Source organism: Meleagris gallopavo, chromosome 6, assembly GCF_905368555.1.
Source record: "Meleagris gallopavo chromosome 6, MGAL_WU_HG_1.1, whole genome shotgun sequence".
Lineage (NCBI taxonomy): Eukaryota > Metazoa > Chordata > Aves > Galliformes > Phasianidae > Meleagris > Meleagris gallopavo.
In genome coordinates, this window is record NC_139409.1 from 43,380,116 (window position 1) to 43,401,972 (window position 21,857).

The window sequence follows — 21,857 nt, forward strand, 5'->3', positions numbered from 1 at the left end:
AGCTGAAGAGCAGCACTTTCTTGAATGTCTTCCGGGCAGAGCTGACAGATCTCATCTGTCACTGCCAAATTTCTGGACTGCTTAAAAAAGACAAAAAAACAATAACTTGTTTTGTGTGTCTGACAGCCCATTTTTTTTTCTGCCAATCTGTTAAAGGAGTTTATACTAATCATAACTGATTTTCTGTAGCTGTACCTGTCAAATGACTTTTACACCTTCTTGCTAAGTAAATAAGTCTTCAATAATCACACAACTGAATGAGATTCCCATTCCATACACACTGGGCAGAGCTGTCCTGGACAAACATTCACAGAAGTATAAAATCCAAGACTATAGAAAACCTATTTACAAAGGTGTTGTATTCCCTGTGTGAAGCCTGCTGAAATCTCACACATTCTTCACTTCTCCAGGTAGAATTCAATCGCTTAAACACGAGGTGCAGCTTGAAACACCTCAAATCATCTGGAGACTTTCAAACACAACTGTCAGACAGACATGAGAGACATGCCTTCCCCAGGCTAGTAGCTCATGATCCTGTGGGATATCCTAAGACATCTCAGATGGACAGGAAATCCAGACATCGGCAACTGCATTCAGCCCAGAAGGTGTCAGAATTGAGTGATCACAAACAACAATATCCATTATTTAAAACTTAAAAAAATTACGATTATGCTCTTGAAGCAACTATTTGGCTTAAAATCACACTCAGATTTTGCCAAAATACGCTCAGGATCAACTTAATTTTGCATAGAAAAGATCAATAAATAATATCTGGGAGAAATCTCACGAGTAGCATTTGTGTCCAGCAAAAACTAGAACACATACTCGACTTCTTTGTTGAACTGAGGATTTAAACATTCACATGGATACTGATCAAATAGCTTTCCAGGATGTAATTCTTGGCTATTCCTTGAAATACAGACCTGACACATTATTTGCTTTATTTTTTTCTTTTAATTGGCTAGGGTATTAGTGGAGGGGAAAAAAAAAGACCCCCATGGCCTTTCATTATGCAACTGGGATGAGCAGGCTTTTTAGGGGTCTGCACATTGGTTAAAGACCACAAACTGCTTCTGTAACTTAATAAGCACAAAATATTACCTATAAAAACAAGCGTGCTGTGGGGTTATATTTACTTTAGAGAGCTGTGAACCTCCACAAGACCATTTTAGGCAATCACAGACTTAGAAACATTGAAGGTGAGCATGCTGAGGTTTTAGAAAAGTTTAAGTCATAAAATCAGCCAGTATTAATTAATACCCATTTAAACCCTCAAGTATCATACACGATCTAAACAAGTATCTCACAGGTCAGCATTTTCCATCTTGTATCTTAAAGGCAGACATATAATACAAAAGCTCAGTTGGAGAGAGAACTGAAAATCCATGAATGTCCAACATCAGCTAACTCCCCACTGAAGACATAAGGTGTGCCAATTCTTCTCACTGATAGAAGTCTTAATATACAGAGTATTTTAAAGCATTATATAATCAGTGTGATTACATGAGATTCCCTGCTTCCACTAAAAAGCAGAACTCTAGACTTTCAAAGGTGTAGACATATAGAAACCAGATTTTCATGAGGATGCAGTATTCAACTGCCAGCGATCCAACAGGACATACATGTTTTCTGAAATCTTATTCTGTGGTCAGGCGTACTGTAATTAATAATTCTCTGTGATTTAAGGTTGTTAATGTGTGCCAGAATAGAGCTTGAGAATAGAAAACTAATAGCTAACAAAGACAGGCAGCACAGCTGAAATGTACTACAAAATATACTAAATACAGTACTAAAATATACTAAAATACAGTTTAGTCTGTGTTCAGAAGCTCCAAGTGGACTGTAGGCAACAAAGCTTTGCTCAGTTAGAGCAGTATAGATTTGCTTTGAAACTTCATGCCCACATCAGAAGTTTGGGTCTCTGGCTGAGAATGTCCAACATCAGTCTAAGATCTGTAATTCCCTATACACGTATTCTTCAAAAATCAGGCTTTTTAAAATGACAGTTAATAGGGGTCTCTGACTTTTGAGGCATCTAAAATTACTGGTTCCTTGAAAATATGTTTTCTATGCTTGCCTCCACTGAGACACGTCATCTACTCATTTACAAGCTAATGCATGGGTATATATGCTTTAGATTCTGGATGGTCTTGAAGTGGCTAGGCAGTTGGACTGGATGATCACTGAAGGTCCCTTCTGATGGAACTATTCTATTTTATTCTGTTCGAGTTTGATATGTCTTCGTATTTTAGATTACCATAGCCACAACTAATATTATATACTATCAACTTCAGGATTTCACTGAAGGATGTTGATCAGTCACCTTTCCAAAGACAAGGTATGTGTCAGAGGATGTAAATTACCTATAATGATGACTGCCAGAAATCAGTCTGTTTATTTCCACACAGCTGAAGCAAGTTCAGCTCTCAATTCCTCTGAAGCCATGACCGTGTATAGTACTGGATATTTTGGTTTCTTCATTACAGGCAAAAAGAATACAGAATGTGACAACGAATGACTAAGACTTTTCTTCAACAAAAATCAATAAAAAATAAAGAACTGTGAGCATTAATGTTTTCCTGAATATTGTACATCTCTCCTCTTTTAAACTTAAGAAAATTTTACTATGAAAAATGTATTAAGCAGTATATTATTTTAAATAATTGACATACAAATGCTAAAGTAAAAAATATATATATATTTAAAACAGTAATACTCTAGATGCACTAAGTACACCACAAAAAGGATGTGCAAATCTCATCTACCTAATCAGCCCTAAAACTGTCACCAGAGGCAGGAGTTTCCAAACACCTGCAGAGAGAGAACCAATTTACTCAGTTTAAGCATTTCATTTTTTTCCCCCAGTGATTACTGGGGAACTTCAACAAATTGTTTTGAGCCAAAAATCTACCACTTCCATCCAGAGAAACAGGAAACGTAGCTGGAGACATCAAGCCAAACAGTGAAGATGAAACAGCAGCTACTTCCAGTGTATGGCAGGTAAGAATCTGGAGGTAAAAATATACACAAGCACAGGTTTGAGGCAGAATCTAGGAGTAAAGGGTTTGAAGCTACATCCACAGATTATCCTAGGCGAAGGCACTCTCCATCCTTCTTGATGAAAATGGGACATTCACCTTGGAATGCAAATTCATTTCTGTTCTGGTCCTTGTTCCCAGAAGGCCTTTTTATTTCAGTCAGCAATGGTCAACAGGTCCACATAAGAAGTCCAGTGCTGCCTCTCACTAATCAAACATTCTTATCTTCCAGATCCACTCAGGCTTGTTATTGTTTGCTGCGTGGCTACTCACCTCTTGGGATCTTGACTGCGTAGAAGCTCAGCTTTGAACAAGAGTTGGCCACTTCTCTATTATTCATCATTTGAAAAGTATTTTACTCAAATGATAAAAAGAACTAGCATACCAAAATAGGGAAGCTAGATCAAGAGATCCAACTGCACCATAGAGACAGCGTCCAAAAATATAGTTATGGTGTCAGGAAAGCTAATATCTACCTGGACTTGAATTTGGTGAAGAACACAAATGGCAACAAGCTTCTGCAGGAAAACCAGCAACAAAAGGTAGATGAAGGAAAACTGGCCCCATTACTGAGGTTACATGGTGACAGGAGACAAGAAAAATGCTATGGCTAAACAATACTGTCTTCAGCTCAACTTACACGCAAGATTTGCTCTCGGGCCCCTGAGTCCAATGGAACAGTCTGGAACAACTCTTGGTAGATGAGCAAACATCTCAACAAATGGGACATATGCATGTTCATGGGACCTGATGGAGCACGCTCACCAGAGCTGAGGGAGCTGGCCCTTGGCACTGTGAGATTGCTCTTCTTCATTTCTGAAAGATGATGATAATATGGGGAATGTTGCTGGGCACTTATCCAGAAGCAGATCCTCCTGGAAGCTACTTTCAAATATGAAAAACAAGGTGGTGCCTGGGAGTAGTCAGCATGGATTTATGAAAGGAAAATCATGCCTGGCCAACCTGATTGCTTTATACCATGAAGTAAATGACTACTTCACTAGACTCAAAGAGCTTAAAATTATATTTTGGCTTTAATGAAGCTTTCAGTACTGTCCGTCATAGTATCCTCATATATGAACTGAACAAGTATGGACTAAATGTGTAGACAGGTAGACACTGAGGCAGAAAACTGCCTGAACTGTTGGTCTGAAATGATTGTGCTGAGAGGTTTTAAATCCAACTGCAAGCCAGTTACTAGTTGTAGACCCCTGTGGCCAGAACTGAGGCCAGTACTGTTCATTATCATCATTATTGGCAGAAACAAGGAGTCAGAGTGTACCATAAATTAGGAGGAGTGGTTGAGACCTGAGATGGCCTTCTTGCCATTCATAGGGACCTTGACAAGCTGGAGAAACAGGCTGACAGGAATTTCATGAAGTTCAACAAAAGGAAATGCAAAATCCTGCATCTGGGGAGGAATTCTCCCTTGTATCAGTATAGGCTAGAGACTATCTGGCTGGAAATAGCTTGACAGAAAAGGAAACAGGATCCTGGAGGACATCAAGTTGCACATAAGACAGACGTGTGCCCTTGCAGAAAAGAAGGCTACCAGCATCTGACAGACGAAGGAAAGAGATTACTCCCCCTACATGTTAAATTTAGCTCATCTTTGGTTTACAAAGACAGACCAGCAATATCAAATTATTCACAGAATATGTAAGTTAGCTTAGGGTATAACACAATGCAATTAAAGTCCAGAATTAAAGGCTATGGATAGGACTTCAGTAATTCTACAGTATGGTGAACTGAGCACAGAAATGGTTGAACACAGCACCGAGTACACCCTGTGATATAAAAATAAATTCAGAAACAGGAAGAGAGCAGATGTTAAGTCCTGTGGGGTGACACTGAAGTCAGACTTCTTATTGTAAGGGTGAACTGAAATGAGTGGAAGATCTCCTCCATTATCAGAATTGGATTATTCATTATCTGGCACTAGATTACCATTTTGCTAGAAGATGTCGCTACTGACTGGAACTGCTTATTTGGCAGCATAAAAGGGCTGTAAAGTTCTAAGGAAGCACAGAACATCCCTACAAATAGAAGTAAAAGAAGAATCCATAACATCAGAATGAGCTAAACAATACTAAGAAAAGGAAAGCAAACAAAAGGACCGACAAAAATTAAACAAGCTAGAGAAAAAAAAAAAAAAAAAGAGAGAGAGATGGATATAGTTTTAAATAAGAACATATGTGCAGATTCTCCATCAGCATAAACAGACATAATTCCATTAGCATCAGTCACTTAACAGGTTTATTACACAACGTTCACTGCTTCTGAGTCAATGCTGTAGGCTCACAGGAAGGAACAAATACCTTAATTGAAGCTTTACCTGCACAAGAGTTGCAAGCTCAGAAGCACTTCAGAGATTGAAGTTTTTTAATCAGCCATGATTGATTTTCTAGACACAAGTTCCTCTTTCTGGATTCTGACTTATACAGCACTGAACCCACTTCCCTGTAATAAGCACTTACCTTTTTTAACTCCTCCTGAATGCTTTTGCCGTTTTCTTCTGAGGACAAACTTTCCTTCTGGTTTTCAGGGTCTGTTCTAGGTTCAGATTCTTGTTCTTCACCAGAAGATGTTTCTTTGTCACTCATTTTAGCAGCAAGCTGAAATAACCTGGATTTAAGCTCCTCTTCCATAAGTTCAGGCTTGATATTATGATGTTGATCCTCACTGCTTCTATCTGTTTCTGATAAATCATCCAAATCCTACAAAGAAATTAGAAGAACACTGTAATTACGGTATAGGTACAGAAGGAAAGCAGTTTCATAGAAAAGGTTATAGATATAATCAGAGTACAGACAGGATAGAAAGAAAGCAAATGATGTGGGCTGAAAAATAATTACCACATCTTTAGAGAGGAAGGCCAACAAACCTACACCTGTTGTGTTGAATAATGTTTATAATTCCTGGCTTTTATATCACGTTGAAAGGAGCTACCAAAATCATTACACATCTCAGTGCAGCTAATAAAATGACAGAATAAATGGCATTTCACATTCCCAGTACTGCACTGTCATCACTCTCAGTTATGGTGCATATAAGGAAACTGAAGTGTGAGAAGTAACTTATTCTGACAGCCTGGCAGTTGTGTCCACCTGCAAGCTGAAAGCCAGGCTCAGATTCCTTTACTGCTGGTCCTGAGCATTATTGTTATTTTCCTAAGGGTTACTGGAAGCAAGGTTTGAAAAATAACTTTTTTTTTTTTTTTAAAGCAACATTCATTAAGATTTCCAGCTTTCCCAGTGACTGTTACACAGGTGGACCCACTACAGCTATAATTATTTTCCAAACAACAGCCTCCTTACAACAACGTCAGACTTCAGGAGCATCTTCTTTTCTTACCTCTGAATCCTCAAAGTGAAAGTACTCAGATATTTGGTTAAATATGGTGGGTTAGAAACAGACCTGACCACAAGTTTCTCATTTTGCAGGCTGAATAGAAAGAAAGCAAAATCCTTTTACACGTCTGCCTAGCATGGTGCCTGCTCAACATTTAATCATGTGCGGAGAACGCTTTCTTTTTTCTGCCATCCAGGAGGAGGCTATAAAGAACACAGCCTGGGACTTGGAGGTGGCAGGCGCACAGCAGCAGATCTAAGATAATGGTTTGGAGCAATCTTCAGACAGGAAATTATTCCTATTTGGCAGGAAATTTGCCTTACGCTCTCTTATTGTGACAGGACCAGACATGGCCGGAGAGACTAAAAGCTGCATTTTCTCTGCCATTTATTTGGAAATACATAAGCAGATTTGCTTTGCACAGCTACTCTCTCTCTGCAGCCTCAGCAGCAGTGTTTATGGATGGACCAATTGCCTCCAGTTCTCACAGAAAATGTTAACTCTGATGATTCCCTCAAATCCTCTTCACTCAACTGCTCTGCATGGTGACACATTATGTTTGTAGTGTCAGCCTTCATCTCTCATACAGTACACTGTACTGTAGTCCCTGGCACTTTCACAGCTTAGTGTTACAATTTGGTAATGAAAAATACATACTAAGCTACTGTAAGATCTGAAATTTGCTGCTGAATCCATCTATCCAGTAATTTGGAGAAAAACTACCACAATTTAGATAATTTACAGCACATTTGTATTTTACGAGATGCAATTCATTAGCTTGAAATATTTATTATTAGTTACCTACTCTCAGCTAATTACTAGAATCCCTCCTTATTTAATTTGGGTATTTGGGCATTTATTTAATAGGTACCTCCAAAGACCTACTCTCCTGCTTCCAGATAATGTGGTTTAGGATTACAAGACTTGCTAGTGAGCTCTGACAGCTCTGCACCACGAGTGTAGGCTTCCTCAAGAAATATCTGGGCAGGAAGAGTATGGTTTAGCCTGGAGTTAAGACTGCAAGGGAGCAAAAAAACCACCATTCTATGCAGGCACAGAATGTCAGCGTAGAGTCCTGGGGGAGGACGCAATTTGAGGGCGTTTATTTGCTTACAGCTGGATTCTTATTACCCATCCTTCTGCTTCCCAGCCTCCTCACATTTAGCAGCTGGAGTATTTACATTTGTAGGAATTGTCAGTTTCTGCTTACACGCAGAGATAGTGATATCCTGAAATGCTACGTTTTGCTGCTTCTGTTATTGCTGGGCTGCTTGACTTGTGTTTGACTATTTGTGATGAAATGTTACCTCCTCTGTGGATTAGCTGATTAAAAATGCATTAGAAGCCGTGACAATGAGTAAAAATAATAAAGACACTGAAAGGTATAATTTATTTAATAGATGCTCTCTTAAACTTCATTATTCTTTACCGGTCACACTTTTGCTCTATCTGCTAAGTTTAGTGACATCTTTCTGTTCATATAAATCATTGTGTAAGTTCCTATCAGCATGTATCAGCAGTAAATAACATTAACATCTGCAAACAAGAATGAAAGGGCTGCTGGTTTATCTGAAAGCAGAGCCTGAGGGAGGGTCTGGCAGGCTGACACAGCCACACTAAAAGTAAATCAAGTAGGTTTAATGCAAGTGTAAATCCTTTGGCAGACAATGAAGCAGGAAATACACTTTTCCTAATACACACTGGGCAAATCCTTGCAAGCAAATGGCTGATAACTCAGAGTAATCTCAGTGAATGCAAGAGCCTCAAAATAAAGTAAGCAAGCCAAATACTGTCTCCGAGGCTCCAGAAGTCCCTGCTACATTATAAACCCTGGACAGAAAAGATCCATTCAAATAGGAAACAGATTAGAAATTCCAGTTTCCAGATGAAGATGAGACAGATCATGAGTTTGCAGGCAGCTTCTCAGTGAGAACTGGGGCAATTTCAGGGCAGCTGTTCCCATAAATGCACCCCAAGCACCATCCTGTGGGCACCAGCAGTCCCACAGTGCTCCCCCCCTACCTGGCTGCAGGGCAAGAAAGCTGCAATGTATGGGGAAGGTCTTCTGATAAAAGAATCAAATTTGTAACGAGGGCACTTTCATCTCTGGAAGCAATTAAGTGACTCTACTTTCCATTAGACATCTAAGAATTACAGCTACACTAAGCAACATCTCCTCTCAAAATGATAATGAAAGACAATAAAGCAATAACAGTAATGAAAACAGAGTTTGATGGCTTGAGTGGTCACTTCTTGTAAAGAACATGGAAAATAATTCTTGTTACAAGCAGGGTAGGTAGATAAAAGGCTGCACATCTCAGTTATGGTTCCCCAGGAATTTTAGTCTTCTATGCTCCATAAGCAATCAGAAACTTGTCAGTAGGACTTTGGTTTTGTCACAATTTTCACATCCCACTGTGCTTGCTTGATGGCTGTGTTTACAACATTTCTACGGACAACCTGCTAAAGGAGGTTGTTCTTTTACCCATCATAAAGTGGCAAAAATCTCCCCAAATTCAGCTGCCCAGAGAAGCTGTGGTGCCCCATCTCTGGAGGCACTCAAGGTCAGGTTGGATGGGGCCCTGGGCAGCCTGGTCGGGTGGGTGGCTGCCCTGCCCACGGCACAGGGGCAGAACTGGGTGGGCTTTAAGGTCCCTTTCGACACAAGCTATTCTATGAAATATTAAATTCCCTTGTTTGAGTGCAATCCCAGACAGTTCTATGAAATATTCTATAAAATTCAGTTGTAAGATACAAAATGACTGCAATTGTTCCAGAATGTTACTGCTGACAGCTCTGCAGGTTTGGAGAAGAGAGAGAGCAAAGGGCCTGCTTTCCTTTTATTGTGAGTCTCACAGACTATAGTAAAGAAACAAATTAAAAAGAAAGCCCAATGCGTAGACTGCTAAACTGAAGTCTTATTCTAAAATATGGATGAAAACATAACTGTTAACAAGTTATTGTGTTATTATTACAGTGCAATAAAATATGGAAAAAGTATGAATCTTCACTGCAATCTATGTATGATCAGTTGTTCACTGACGTTGTGATGCAATTTTGTGTGTTTTCAGTAAATTCTCTTTAATCTCAACATATGAAAATCTACACAGCGTGAAAACTACACAGTGAAATTTCCTTAAGTTGACAGTCAGCAGTTCACTATGCATGTATGCTATCATTTTTTGCAAACTGCTTACATGTAAGTCCCTCTCTGATGCAGCCTCCATGGCTCTACCTAGATCAATGCACTATTTTGGGGATCACATGAAATCCCCACATTCCTCTTAATTTTACTTTCCCAAGAAATTGAAATGATGCCCGATTAATTTACTATAAAAGCTCAAATCTTACCCCTTAGGCTCTTAATCACTGTAATTGCTTCCTAAGTTTTTTCATCCCTAGCAATTTCCTTGCTATGACAGATTCTGGCCAGCCCCTTCCTGCTCTGAGTTTTCTGTACCAGAGAATGGAGTAACAGACAGCAGCTGGCAGGCACTGATGGTCCCACCAGCCACCAGGGTGTGTGCCCACACACAAACTAAAGGCATGCATACCCACAAATACTAATTCCCAGGGAAAATTTCATTGCTTTAAGAGCATGAGTGTGATCTCGAGTCAGAGCATTGCTGCCTGCCCCACTATGGCTGAAGGAGCAGAGAACAGAAACAGTCTCTTTTTGCCTACGAGGTAAAAGGAAAAGGGAGAATGGCTCAGAGTCCCAAACCTTGCAGTCTGAGCACAACAGAGGGGTACTATCAGCACTGAGGATGCAAGGCAACTCATAAGAGAGCTGAAAAGAGCAATCGTTTTCTGCATCAGGTTGCACTCTGAGACACAAACTGGTCTGCTGAAGGATGCAGTCGTGTGTCTGGAGGCACCCAGCTTCTCTGCTCTCCACTGGAGGAACATCTGCAGGACTTATCTGCAACAGAGCAGTAGAATGTAGGAAGCCACAATATGAGATAGACACCCACAGAACATGCACAAATACGTGAAGCCAGAAATGGAAAGACAGATGTCTGTGTACAAAATATAGTCCTTCTGGAGTCCCTGGAAAAGTCCTGTCATTGCATCTGATGTTCTAAGAGGTCGTTAATGGTCACTGAAGTGCTGTTGGAGCACATGAAAGCCCCCTTCAAAATCTGCAGCTCATAAACATATGGGGACATGACTATAAATGAGTCAGCGCAGAACACCCACACCTGCCTCCTAGAAGCAGATGGAGAGATACAGAATTAACTATAGTTTATCCTACATTAAAAGCTTGCTTAAATCCTAGAACCCTACTCTTGACCTATCAAGGTCCAATTGTACCAGGAGAGATATGTATCAGTTGTTTCCAGAAGAGATATGGGCTAGTAGCATAAGCAAACAATTGCAGCCATCCTAACATTGCTCAGACAGCTTTAAAGATCAGTCTGTGATCAGAAGTATAGGCAGAAGACAGCGTTTAGCTCCTTGCTTCAGACTCACCACTGCAGCATTGCAGCAATGACCCAGCTACATGAGTTGAGAGGAGTAGGACACAAGAAATGGAACTGGACAAGAGGTCAGGATTCTCCTCCACCAGACTGAGAAGTGTGCTTGCATGGCTGGTAAATACTGGGGGACAACTGGATCCCCTACATAATACCAGTCTCTGGCTTGAACAAATCCTAAACAGAGAAGACTTCTTTGCTTTCATGTTATCTCCTGCATGTTTAAGAGAAATGTTTGGGGAGTGCTTTACTGTCTTTAAGTTCCGTGATAGTTTTTTTCAAGTTAGAGCACTTACATTCTATTTGCTTCTTCATCAAATGAGAAATCACTTAAATGGAAGTAGTTTGTGAACACTCACTGTAGCACACCAGAACTGAAACAATCAAGTGATTAATAAAAAGCAGACAGTATTTGGACCATATTTCAAAATCATTAATTCCTGAATTTCTACTGCTCCTTAGCTTTATCCTGTACCAGGACATTTGCAAACAGCACAGTGAGGACTCCCAGGCATATGAGTTCATTCTTATTCCGAGAACAAAGGAGTAAAAAAAAAGATAAAATCTACAGGTGATTACTGAGCATTTGATGGCTGTTGGCAAATCCTGACTTTTTCTTAAGGAGTACTGTATTTTTCAGCATTACTGATGCGATTGATCAGATGAAAGTGGCATGTCTGAGAAAGAAGCAAAGCCTGTTCATGGTATATTTAACACTTTACCTTTTGTTTCTTCTTGGTTATGAGGCATGATGAAGATAAGGCTTGCAAGAACATTCCATCTCCCACTCACAATTCACATGCTACTGCCAGCACAGTTTAATTAGTTTTGCTTATATATACATATTTTTAGATTGCATTCAGTAAGATCACAATTACCTGACTTAAATTCTTCACGTTGGCTTTTGTGTGATTTTTTCCTTCACATAATTCTTCAGCGATTGTTTTGTTCTTTTTCCATCTTCTTGATCTCTTTTCTAAGTCATACTGAACTTCTTCAGTCTCACTGCTATCTGAATACTCCAAGCTGGTTGCCTGTGGGTTGAAATTTACATCCAGTTCCCCATGGAAATGTTTTTTTTCCATTCTGGGCACATCACTCTGAGTTCTGCTTTGTAACCAGAGAAGTTTGCTAGGTCCTTTAGCTTCCTGGGAAGAGTTTACCGACGATGTTTCAGAATCAGAGAACAGCGTCTCAGTATTGGTGTATAACCCAGAGGAAGGTGAGGTGACCGCCTGGTACTGATCATTGCCGTAAACCCATTCAGAATCATACTGGGAATTGGTACAATAGAAATCATCTGGTAATTGCCGAGGTCTCCGCCGCAGCTTGTTCAAGGCTACATTCCAGTCGTAATCATCCTCGCTGTCTGAGCCCATCTCGTCATATGCAGACACAACGCTGGATTCATTCTCCAAAGCTTCAAATACTTGACTCTTTGGTTTGGCGAGCATTCGAGGGCGAGGCAAGGAGATATTCTGCAAAGCTACCCAGTTTCCATCAGTGCTTTGTAAAACGGGAGGCGGATCTATGAAAATGAAAGAATAACAAACTTTTCAAATATCATACATTATCACAGTGTGAAGAGCTCTTGATGCCTGCTTGCAGTTATCTGGCCACAGATTGGAGCTTTCAACAAAACCAATGGACAAATGCATGTGTTGCTGCTACTATGAATTCTCTCGTGTTCTGGACTATGCTGCTGTATTTCTGATCAGAAGTCACCACTTAAAGTCATGGTGATGACAACTTGAAATATGAGAGTGCTTAAACCAAGACTTTTTTCCCTCCCCCTCCCGCCCCCCCCCCAATAAATATTAGGAAAGAATGAAGGAAACCAGTACACAGACATCTATAAATCCCATATTTTGCATATGTCTTTGATTCTATGTGCAGTTTTGACACCCCATCTCAAAAAGAAAAGATGGAAAAAGGATGGAGAAGAGCAACAAAGTGTGAGCCAGATTCTGAAAGGGCTTCCTTTTAAGGAACAATCAAGCCAGAGCTCTGTGTTCTGGAGGAGACAGGGGATACATGCTGGAAGAGATGAGGGAATCTCCTTCAGCCTAAACACTACAGGATATAAAGTAAAACTAGAGAAATCTAGTTTCAACAAACGACAAATAATAATAATAATAGTAAAAATAAAAAAGGGATACAATGGGTAACAGACCTGCCTAAAGGTGTTAGGGATGCCTGAAATGAATCAGTAATAAAACGGAGATAGCTATGGATACAGAAGAGAAATCCACTGAAAGTTACTAAATACAGAAAAAGACTTCCAGCTGATGTACACTCTTTATTGTAATCGCTGATATAGGAAGAAGACAAAATATCAAGCATGAGAATCGTCCTCACAAATGAGGAGCTTTCTTATGTTTTCCAGCAATGCCCAGTAATTTCAGCAAAGGACTTTCTTGAGAGAAAGAAGACCACCTTTCCTTAAAAACCTCACTTCTTTCAAACACAACAATCAGCTTTGGGAGACACAAAAGAAGTTGAATTCAGCTGTGCCATATTACACAAAAGTAATGCAGTGGATTCCCATACCATTATGTTGTTTTTTTTCCTCTCCCAAACCACATCCCTTGATTTTGTTTAGCAATTACACATAAGAATCATCCTCAATTATCTGAAGAGAGGATAATGATTGATTAGATCCTAGAGGGTAAGCAGGATGGAAAGGCAACCCACTGAGAAATTTACATTCAAAAAAATTCAAGTCATATGAAATGGGTCCTTCTGATTTTCCAAACCAAAGTCACTTATTTGAAAGAAAGGATTTTGTGCACAGTTCTTAGGGTGCACATTATAATTTATCCAAGAGAAAATTAAAACAGGTTTTAAGAAGTCTCATTAAGAAACTATTGCAAAAAGGAAAAAAGTTCAAAGTATTCGTCTCGAGTCGTCGTTTAAACCACTCTAATCAAAATGAATTGTGAACTGCTTTTTGGCTATGTGACTACAAAAGCCCACTAATGTTACCGCTTCAAACTCTTGGCTAAGATTTCTTGCATTTTCTGCAGCCTAATACAAGCTATTTACTACTCACGGGTAAGATCTTATTTACACATATTAGCACACTCAAATATTTAATATAAGCTCTACAGGCAGCTCAATTTCATCACAGATATGGTTCTTAAATGAAAGAAACAGAGCAAATCCTCTGAATGGAGCACCTAAAAGGATATTGGGTCAATTTGCCATTCTGCTCTGGTTAAGCAACTGTTAAGTACTAAATTGCTGAACAGTTGAATTCAATGGGATCGAAGTGAGCGCTTAAATTTAAGTACATAATTAACTGCTTTACTGAAAATAGGCCTCGGACTAAAATGCCCAGGAAAACAACATTTCCAACAGGAGACTGAAGGAACAGTTCACAAATAAAGAATACTTAGCTAAGTCACATTTTAATGCTACTTTATTACCACTCAATTTTCAGGTAGAGGACACTATTCATGCTGTCTAATTTTCAGCCTCCCAGCTTCTCTAACTCAATTGGCATTACAAAAACACAAATGGAATTGATGGGAAGTCCCATCAGGGATTGCTGCAGGGATCAGACAGATGCAGCAGCTCTACAGCTGCCTCGAGAGAAAGCAGAGAAAGCACAGGAATGAGCAGCTCCTGTGTCCTGGAGGAACAACAGCAAGAGGCAGGTCAGCTCTGCTGCTGTGTCCCTTGGAGCCAGGGCTGCTGCTGAAATGAGCAGTTCACTATCTCCCATTGTGCCAACGTGATCATTAGTGTCTCTGTGAGGATGAAAACTAAGCTGCTCTTTTGTGCAGCAGTTACCTGACGTGGCCAGAACAAGAGAGGCAGAGGAAACTGGCACCCCAACAGCAGAAGCCACATTCTTCAGTGACAGACTGTACTTATGTCACCTTGAAGCAAGCAGGGAACTGCACTCTAAAACCCACGGTGCTGGCTTAGTAATGGGGCTAACTTCTGATGCTGCTCCACTTATTTTCACATTCGCATTCATATCCAGTGTACACAGAGAGGGCATTTAATCTAGGGCAACTGCTTGTTCTCACCCATACAGCTTCATCAAACCTGCAGGGCTGCACAGGTGAATTCATCAGGGTAGAAGATAAATGTGTGAGGGGAATCTTAAACTTGAATTATTTCACTGTTTGGTTCACTATGTAGCCTCACAAATGTTAACTTGTGCAGCAGAAGGGAGGCTACAGGCATCTGCAGACTCCTTTCACTGGAGGACAAATAACTAGGCAAAAAAAACAACACAGCCCTGAGGCTCCTGTATCTTAAAAGCTCTGAAACACGTCCAAGTTAGATGCCTAATGCTTTGTAATACTCCAAAATCAACTTCCCAAAGGCCCAAATTTTGAATCTGTTATTGGAAAAAAACAATGGTAGGATAAGCAGTCATACAGTCCAATGCAATCATGAAACACTCAGCATTACCAAACAGACATACAGACGTAGACATTTTCATATGTGACCTCTGCAAGCACAGATGCCAACAGAAATTTCCTAGATGAGGCCCTTGCTTTATGTCTTATTTATTCCACACAGTGGACACCTACCTGTGCAGCCTACTGTAGGGAACTCGCTTTAGCAGAGGAGGTTGGACTCGATGATCTCCAGAGGTCCCTTTCAACCCCCGTGATTCTGTGATTTTGTGTGTGTGTGATAAAAGTGCAAAACAAGTGACAAGGTAAACAACTTGACCACAAGTGGTCAAGTATGTGCTAATGTGAGAGTATCAACAAAAGAGGAAGAGAGAGTGCTCCATAAGTGACCTTTAAGCTCATTAAGGGTTGTTAACATATTAAAAAACATGTCCACCAATAAAGAAAAAAGATGGATACGAGACAGCAGCTACCCCTCCCTAGACAAGGGAAACCTTCTAGCTCCATAATGTGCTTCTCCAGTAAAGATGAAACAGAACAATCAATTAGAAACTGTCAAAGAAAATAGTTTTGTAAACTATTTTATAAGTTGTATGTTAGTGACCATCCTTCTAGTTGGGGATGTGCTTGCTTTGCAAAGGATCACCTAGCACCTGATTCTGCACAGAAACAAAACAGAGCCCTTAGCGTGGATTCTGACTCTGTGTGCTTACTGGCAATGTGCACTGAGTGTGAACCTAATCCCTATTACAGACAGCAAGGGAGTGAAAACTGAAAAAAAAGAATCATATTCGTACTAGAAATATTTACTTGTTTCATTTAGCCTGTCCACACTTTTCCAGCTGGGTAATGCAGAGAGCTTGCGTTCCTTCTGCTTCTTGAATTGTCCTTTCTGCTGCCTCCAAAGAGCCTCAGTCACAGACGATGCAGGGTCTAGTCCTTTGCTGGGTGTATCTTCACTAGCCAGGGAGAATGCTGACTGAGACCTCTGCAGGAATAAAAATCAAAGAGCATAATTTAATAGCAGGAATATTTAGTTATCAAACTCTTTTCTGTAATTAACATGAACATTCTGTTACTCAAAGAAGTGTGGGGTCTGTGAGCATCCAGAAATGGAATTTAATGTGTTCAAAAGAACTGCTTCAGTGCTAGGTTGCTTACCCACGTGTCCTCCTGATGTTATGCAAGGAGGCAGGGAGTTGTTTGTACTACCAGGGGCCAGATGGAAGGAGCAATTAAGGTGTAGCTGTTCTGAATGCGCTTGGTGAGGACTGATATCTACCAGTTCCAATTCAAGCTAGCCAGAAAGAGATCCCATTGTGGTGAGACATGATGATCTATTGTTGGCTCAACAGACCATCTGTTGTAACAATATTCAGAAGTTAAAAATTAAAAAGAAAATGCAAACAAACAGCCTGTTCCCCAGAAATAGATCTGCAACTCAACTGATTTGAATGCCAAATTCTTTTGTTTGCTAGGATATACATATCTTACAATACGCTGGGCAGTTTCATGCAATCAACAAAACTGACAATTGCACACCTATCTTTTTGTAGTAAGGTCACATTTCAAGTCAAGATGAGGTAACATATGACTGTGATTGGCTAATGAGCTCTGACTGTGACTGAGAGGAAAGGGTCCTCTCCTTTGAATCCACACAGAAACATCAGACATTTTAGCTTTGATTTAGCTGTTGGGATCAGCTACACGAGTCGTATTTAAAATAGGCCAGATTGTCAAAAAAAAAAAGGAGAAAACTGGCAGTGCCCTGCTGATTTCAAGGCAATTCACTCTCATCTTACATGTGCAATTCTAGAAACACGGATACAGCAGCTCAAATCATGTTTTAACATCTGTTTGACACTATTTTGATACTGCACAATTTTATTTCTTTACTTAGTGGCTTTGCTTTTGATGGCACTATGCGTTTAGGCACTAAATGAATGGCAGAAGTGATCACTTTTTAGAATGACAACTAGCTTCTTCCCCTCAGAAATTGTTACCACTCAAAAACTCTGTCTAGGCCTTCATTACGGAGTTTTTAGATTGTCTGTGTGTTAGGGTTTCATTAAAAAGTATGCTTTCAATTGCTCAACTACTTTACAGGGACCAAGCTGACACTCTGAAAGATTTGTACATTTTAACTGATGTTCACTTTACAGATAATTGACTAAATCTGTTAACCTCAAAAGGGCCAGACTTTTCCTGTATCAGAGCTCTACTTTGCACTTGTTGTAGATGAGGAAAAGGATAACATGTCTTTAAGATACTTTCAAGTCCCTTCAATTCCCAGGTAAGCATAAACACTGCTGGGCATCCTTGCTGCTGTGAGAGCAATGTTTAAATGGCTGTTCTGGCTGTGCTTCCTCCCATCTGAAATGCTCCTGTGTGTGTGTCCTGTGGGACCATGCCAGAAGATTTAATTAACTGTACATCTTCCCATTAACTACAAAACTTCACATTTTTACAGTTATTTAGGACCAGTTCATGTCTGCCATATGCTCTGATATTTTTGTGTTAAAACTGCCACGTATTGAGAATAGCATGTAGTTGTGGCTGTCTCCATTTGCCCAGTACCATGAATATTCCCTTGAGGAGAACATGGCAAACAAAGGGATAAGAGATGCGGAGGAACCCGGAAGAACTAGTATCCTACAGTCTCTATTTTCCCTTGTTACTTAAAGAACTGAATCATAAGGAGGAGAAAAAAATAATCAGGAAAACGTTAAGTAGTCTCTTTAATGATAACCTGGCCTTAGATAATGAAAGCAACACGCTTTTCCTTATTTATGTATAATCTGTAGGTTTGACAGCTTCAACTAGTGTTTTGTTTAAATGGCAGCTTCTCGCCTGCCTACTCACCATTTCATAAACATCCCAGTAAGGTTGCATCATGGCAGTGGCAGTGTTTGCACTTAGCTCTCAGCTAACTTGAGATCTGCTAACAGCTTTGCTGCGATAACACAGAACCTGGCATGGGTTGCAAATCCCAGGGAAGGAGCTCGGCAAATCCTGCCCGAAGACCTCTTCCTCTGCAGCACTGCTTGTGCAACCTAAAGCCAACTCGAGTGCATGCACACCGTGAGGCAGATACATCCTTCGGGCAGACCAGAAGATATGCAATGCCACGAAGGATTTTAAAGAGGAGAGGGCTACCTTAACAGCCTGATTGACAAACAGCACTGAGAGACAGGGAAGCACGCTGTTCAATGTGCTGTAGCAGCCCAGGACCTCAAACACATTGGAAATGTGTTACTGAAGACAAATTGATTCTTTTAAGTTGTGTCCCGAAGCCTTTGGGTCAGGCCAGATGGAAACTGTCCGCAGCCTCTGTCAACTTTCTGTGGGCAGCACAGAACCAGTAATATGCTGAATCTACTGCTAATGCCAGGCTAGGATGGCTTGATTGCACCTCTGTATTCACACTGTAAAAGAGTGAAATGATGCTTTGTAGGGGGCTGTTGAACTAGCACACTTCATTACTACTTTTGCAGCTGTTTAGTTGTTCTATCTAGACAAACCAAGAAATGGCAGTGCTCTAATGAGCTCCAATTAGGTTGTAAATAAAAGGATTGGGCCATTTCTTGCTCTGAAAGCCAGTTTTAGTTAAGGCCGGAATAACACATAGTGCAACTGTTTTATTCAGACACACGTAAGTGCAAGTGTAAATATTCTCTCCTAAGAGAATGACTGGTACAACCACAGGTAGTCCTAATTACTATAAAAAAAGGAGTGCCAATACTCAAGCCTGGTGCAGGAATACAACGAAGTACATCCTGGCATGAGAACAAATCAGTATACAGTGGCACAGACATGCTCATTTTTTTCAAAGCACAGAAGCAAGCATTGCCTGTAAATCCATCACTAATTAACTACTGTTCTGATTGCTGACTGTATTTGACGAGAAAATGATTCATGACCTCCTTTTCTTTTGCAATTAGAAGTAGAGACAAACTAGAAAGTCAGTCACCTAAGGTGAGGTTACACAGCAAAAGCTCTAACCTCGGTTGGCACATCAACCAGCTGGCTCAGGTAACTCAGCAGTCGTACAGTTGTGGGAGTTCTGTCTGGGCTACCAGCCCACGTATGTCTGCTGACTGCACTGCCACATGAGGGAACAGGATTGGAAGCTTATCTGGTACTCCATGTAGCTGTGTGTAGAGGCAGAGGGGAGACTGAGGGAAGGTCAGCTGCACTGACAGGCCCTTGGGTCAGTTGGCGTTGGAAAAAGGGGCACGTGTTGACTGAATGGAGGAGTCATGGCCCTGCATCTTTACCAATTGCCTACAAACCTGAACAGCAATTAGATCTCGTGACTGACAGACCAGTCCAGTGCATTTGCCACAAGAATCTAAATAATGCAACAGCCTAAATATGACTTTCAAAAGGAGACAGAAGTATAGGAGCTTTGATTTATAAAGATAAGAGAGGTCAAGAGGGTCGTTCTTGACCAGCTAAAACTACTGGCACCTTTTCTAACCAGAGGTTCTGTTTTGTCAGAAAGTGATAACCTGTCAGTCAAGTGCAAATTACAAGGCTGTCCTGTCCCCTCCTGTTTGTAGTCAAACACTGAAGTACTTCAGCTGTTCGTTTCTTCGTTTCTGCAATAAATTTAAACATCGACAGATGGCACTGCAACCATGCAGGTCATTTGCTGTGCTCCCCATACATGCTGCTCCCTCTCAGGTCCGTGCTGCATATTGAATTGCTGTGCAGTACATCACGGCATGCAAAATACAGTCACAGCATTCCCATCGTTTCAGTTAGATGAGTGCCCACCGAATCCTGCCTACCGGCACCTGCTGTGAGATGTTTGTTTCAAAAAGAAATCCCAAACACTGTATTACTCTCTTTCCCCCACCTATTCAGGCAATTTCTGCTACATAGTAATAAAGTCTTAATGAAGAAAACTTAGCCTTCATCTTGTTCTGGCATAGAACTAAAAGCAATCTGCTTTCTATGTATAGTCTTGTATAGGCGATATGATTTCTGAAGATTAAAGGATAGGATAAAAATTAATCACGTACAAAGTCTATTATTACATAAACATTCCATCAGCTGAACATCTATAACAATTTACAAGATCACGCTTTGGAACACTAAATAAGTAAAACGAGAATAAGTAACCTTAAGGAAGAACAATTTTTTATAAAAACACACTTGCAAATATTGAATCTAAAGATGATAAACTATGGATTGTTTACCTTGAATAACTGCCATGTATGTATATATATTATTTAGAGAGAAAATAGGCAGATTTTGCTCTACATTCTTTCTCAAAAGATGAAGTGGTGTAATTAATGGGCAATTCCTCTTGCTTCTAAACAGAAGCCAAAGTAGTATTACAAAATAGGACCCAAAAGCAACTAATTGAAGTCTACAAAGAATATTCTGGGTTTTGCATGTTTTTCCCCTCACTTCTCTTCCGTTTTACCCTATTCCTTTGGTCTATTTTAAGTAGCAAAACTCTAATTTATCTACACTTATCTGGCATAGATAAAGAATTCTCTTAAACCTGTGGTGCCATAAGGGTAAGGCAGCTGCAGGGCCTCCATGGCACTGGAACCTCACCTCTGGGCTTGGACCCGGGGGCAGCTGCTGGGTTGAGCTTTGAAGACCACCTTGTTTATTCAGTGATGCAGCCTGAAATTGCCAGCACAAACACAGATGACTTAGGTACCTCTCTCTGTGCCTGCAAATTTTACAGCTACGCCTGTTTGCAGCAAAAAGCCCTCACTCGCTTCTCATCTGCGCTCCATAAATACAATCAGTGCACAGACAGAACCAGCAGGTGCCACCCACCTGAACAAGCACTGTAGCAGTCCCTAAACATCAACAGATACTGCATTCTTTGGTATGAAAACTCCCACACCAGGAAGGAGACGAGATGAGCCTGAGAATGGTGCCACTCTGCCACAGCATATTTATCCCTGGAAGTGATTTTTCCCTCTGCTCAAATGTATGCAGTCCAGACATTTAGCAGTGGGTGTGAAATACCAAGGGTTTCAAGCATCTGTTCCTTAGTTAATCTTGTATGTGGCAAAGGATCTGTTAGCAACCCTAGGGCTTCTGAAAAGGGGCAAGAATAAGCAGATGAAAGAGAGATTTTCTCACTCAATTGGTTAGGGTATCATCCCATCCTGAAACACCACCTTGATTAACAGCATGTAGCCCAGCTACTTGGGCAAATTCTTGAAAAATTCTGGAAAAAAAGCAAAGAAAACCGCTCCCTGTCCTGCCAAAACCTCATAGCATCCATTCCTGCAGGGCTGTCCAAGCCGACTTCCTTGCTGGTGCCACAGGTGCAGCCTGGCTGCTCTTCACGTGGGTTTGCCATCCTGCCACTGGCTGCTCAGACAGCCATTCCCCTCAGCATCTCTGATCCTTTACAAGGACTTCAAGGGAGTGCTCAGTCCATCAGCAGTATGAACTGCACAGCTGTGAAAGAACACATAGAGCCATGTTTGGGTGTACATTTGTTTTGGTTCAGCTTGGATTATCTGATCCTGAGGATCTGGAGATCGCAATGGAGAGCGGCAGGAGATTATTCCCCAACCAGCCCACTGAAGCTGAGCACGCAAAAAGCTCTACACAGCGCCACACAGAAGTATAAT

The 21,857-nt window shown here is 40.7% G+C and overlaps 1 protein-coding gene across 4 annotated transcripts in view; it reads right to left on the reverse strand.

The window, feature by feature from the left end:
* Positions 1-21,857, reverse strand: part of MYRIP (myosin VIIA and Rab interacting protein) — a 201,615-nt gene that overhangs the window by 15,896 nt on the left and 163,862 nt on the right. For all 4 annotated transcript variants that reach the window (XM_085226526.1, XM_085226523.1, XM_085226524.1 and 1 more), the window contains 3 exons: positions 16,054-16,231; positions 11,746-12,395; positions 5,516-5,755 (listed from right to left, as the gene is read on the reverse strand). In XM_085226526.1, the coding sequence (XP_085082652.1) occupies positions 5,516-5,755; positions 11,746-12,395; positions 16,054-16,231 (1,068 nt within the window). The remainder of the gene's footprint in view (positions 1-5,515; positions 5,756-11,745; positions 12,396-16,053; positions 16,232-21,857) is intronic.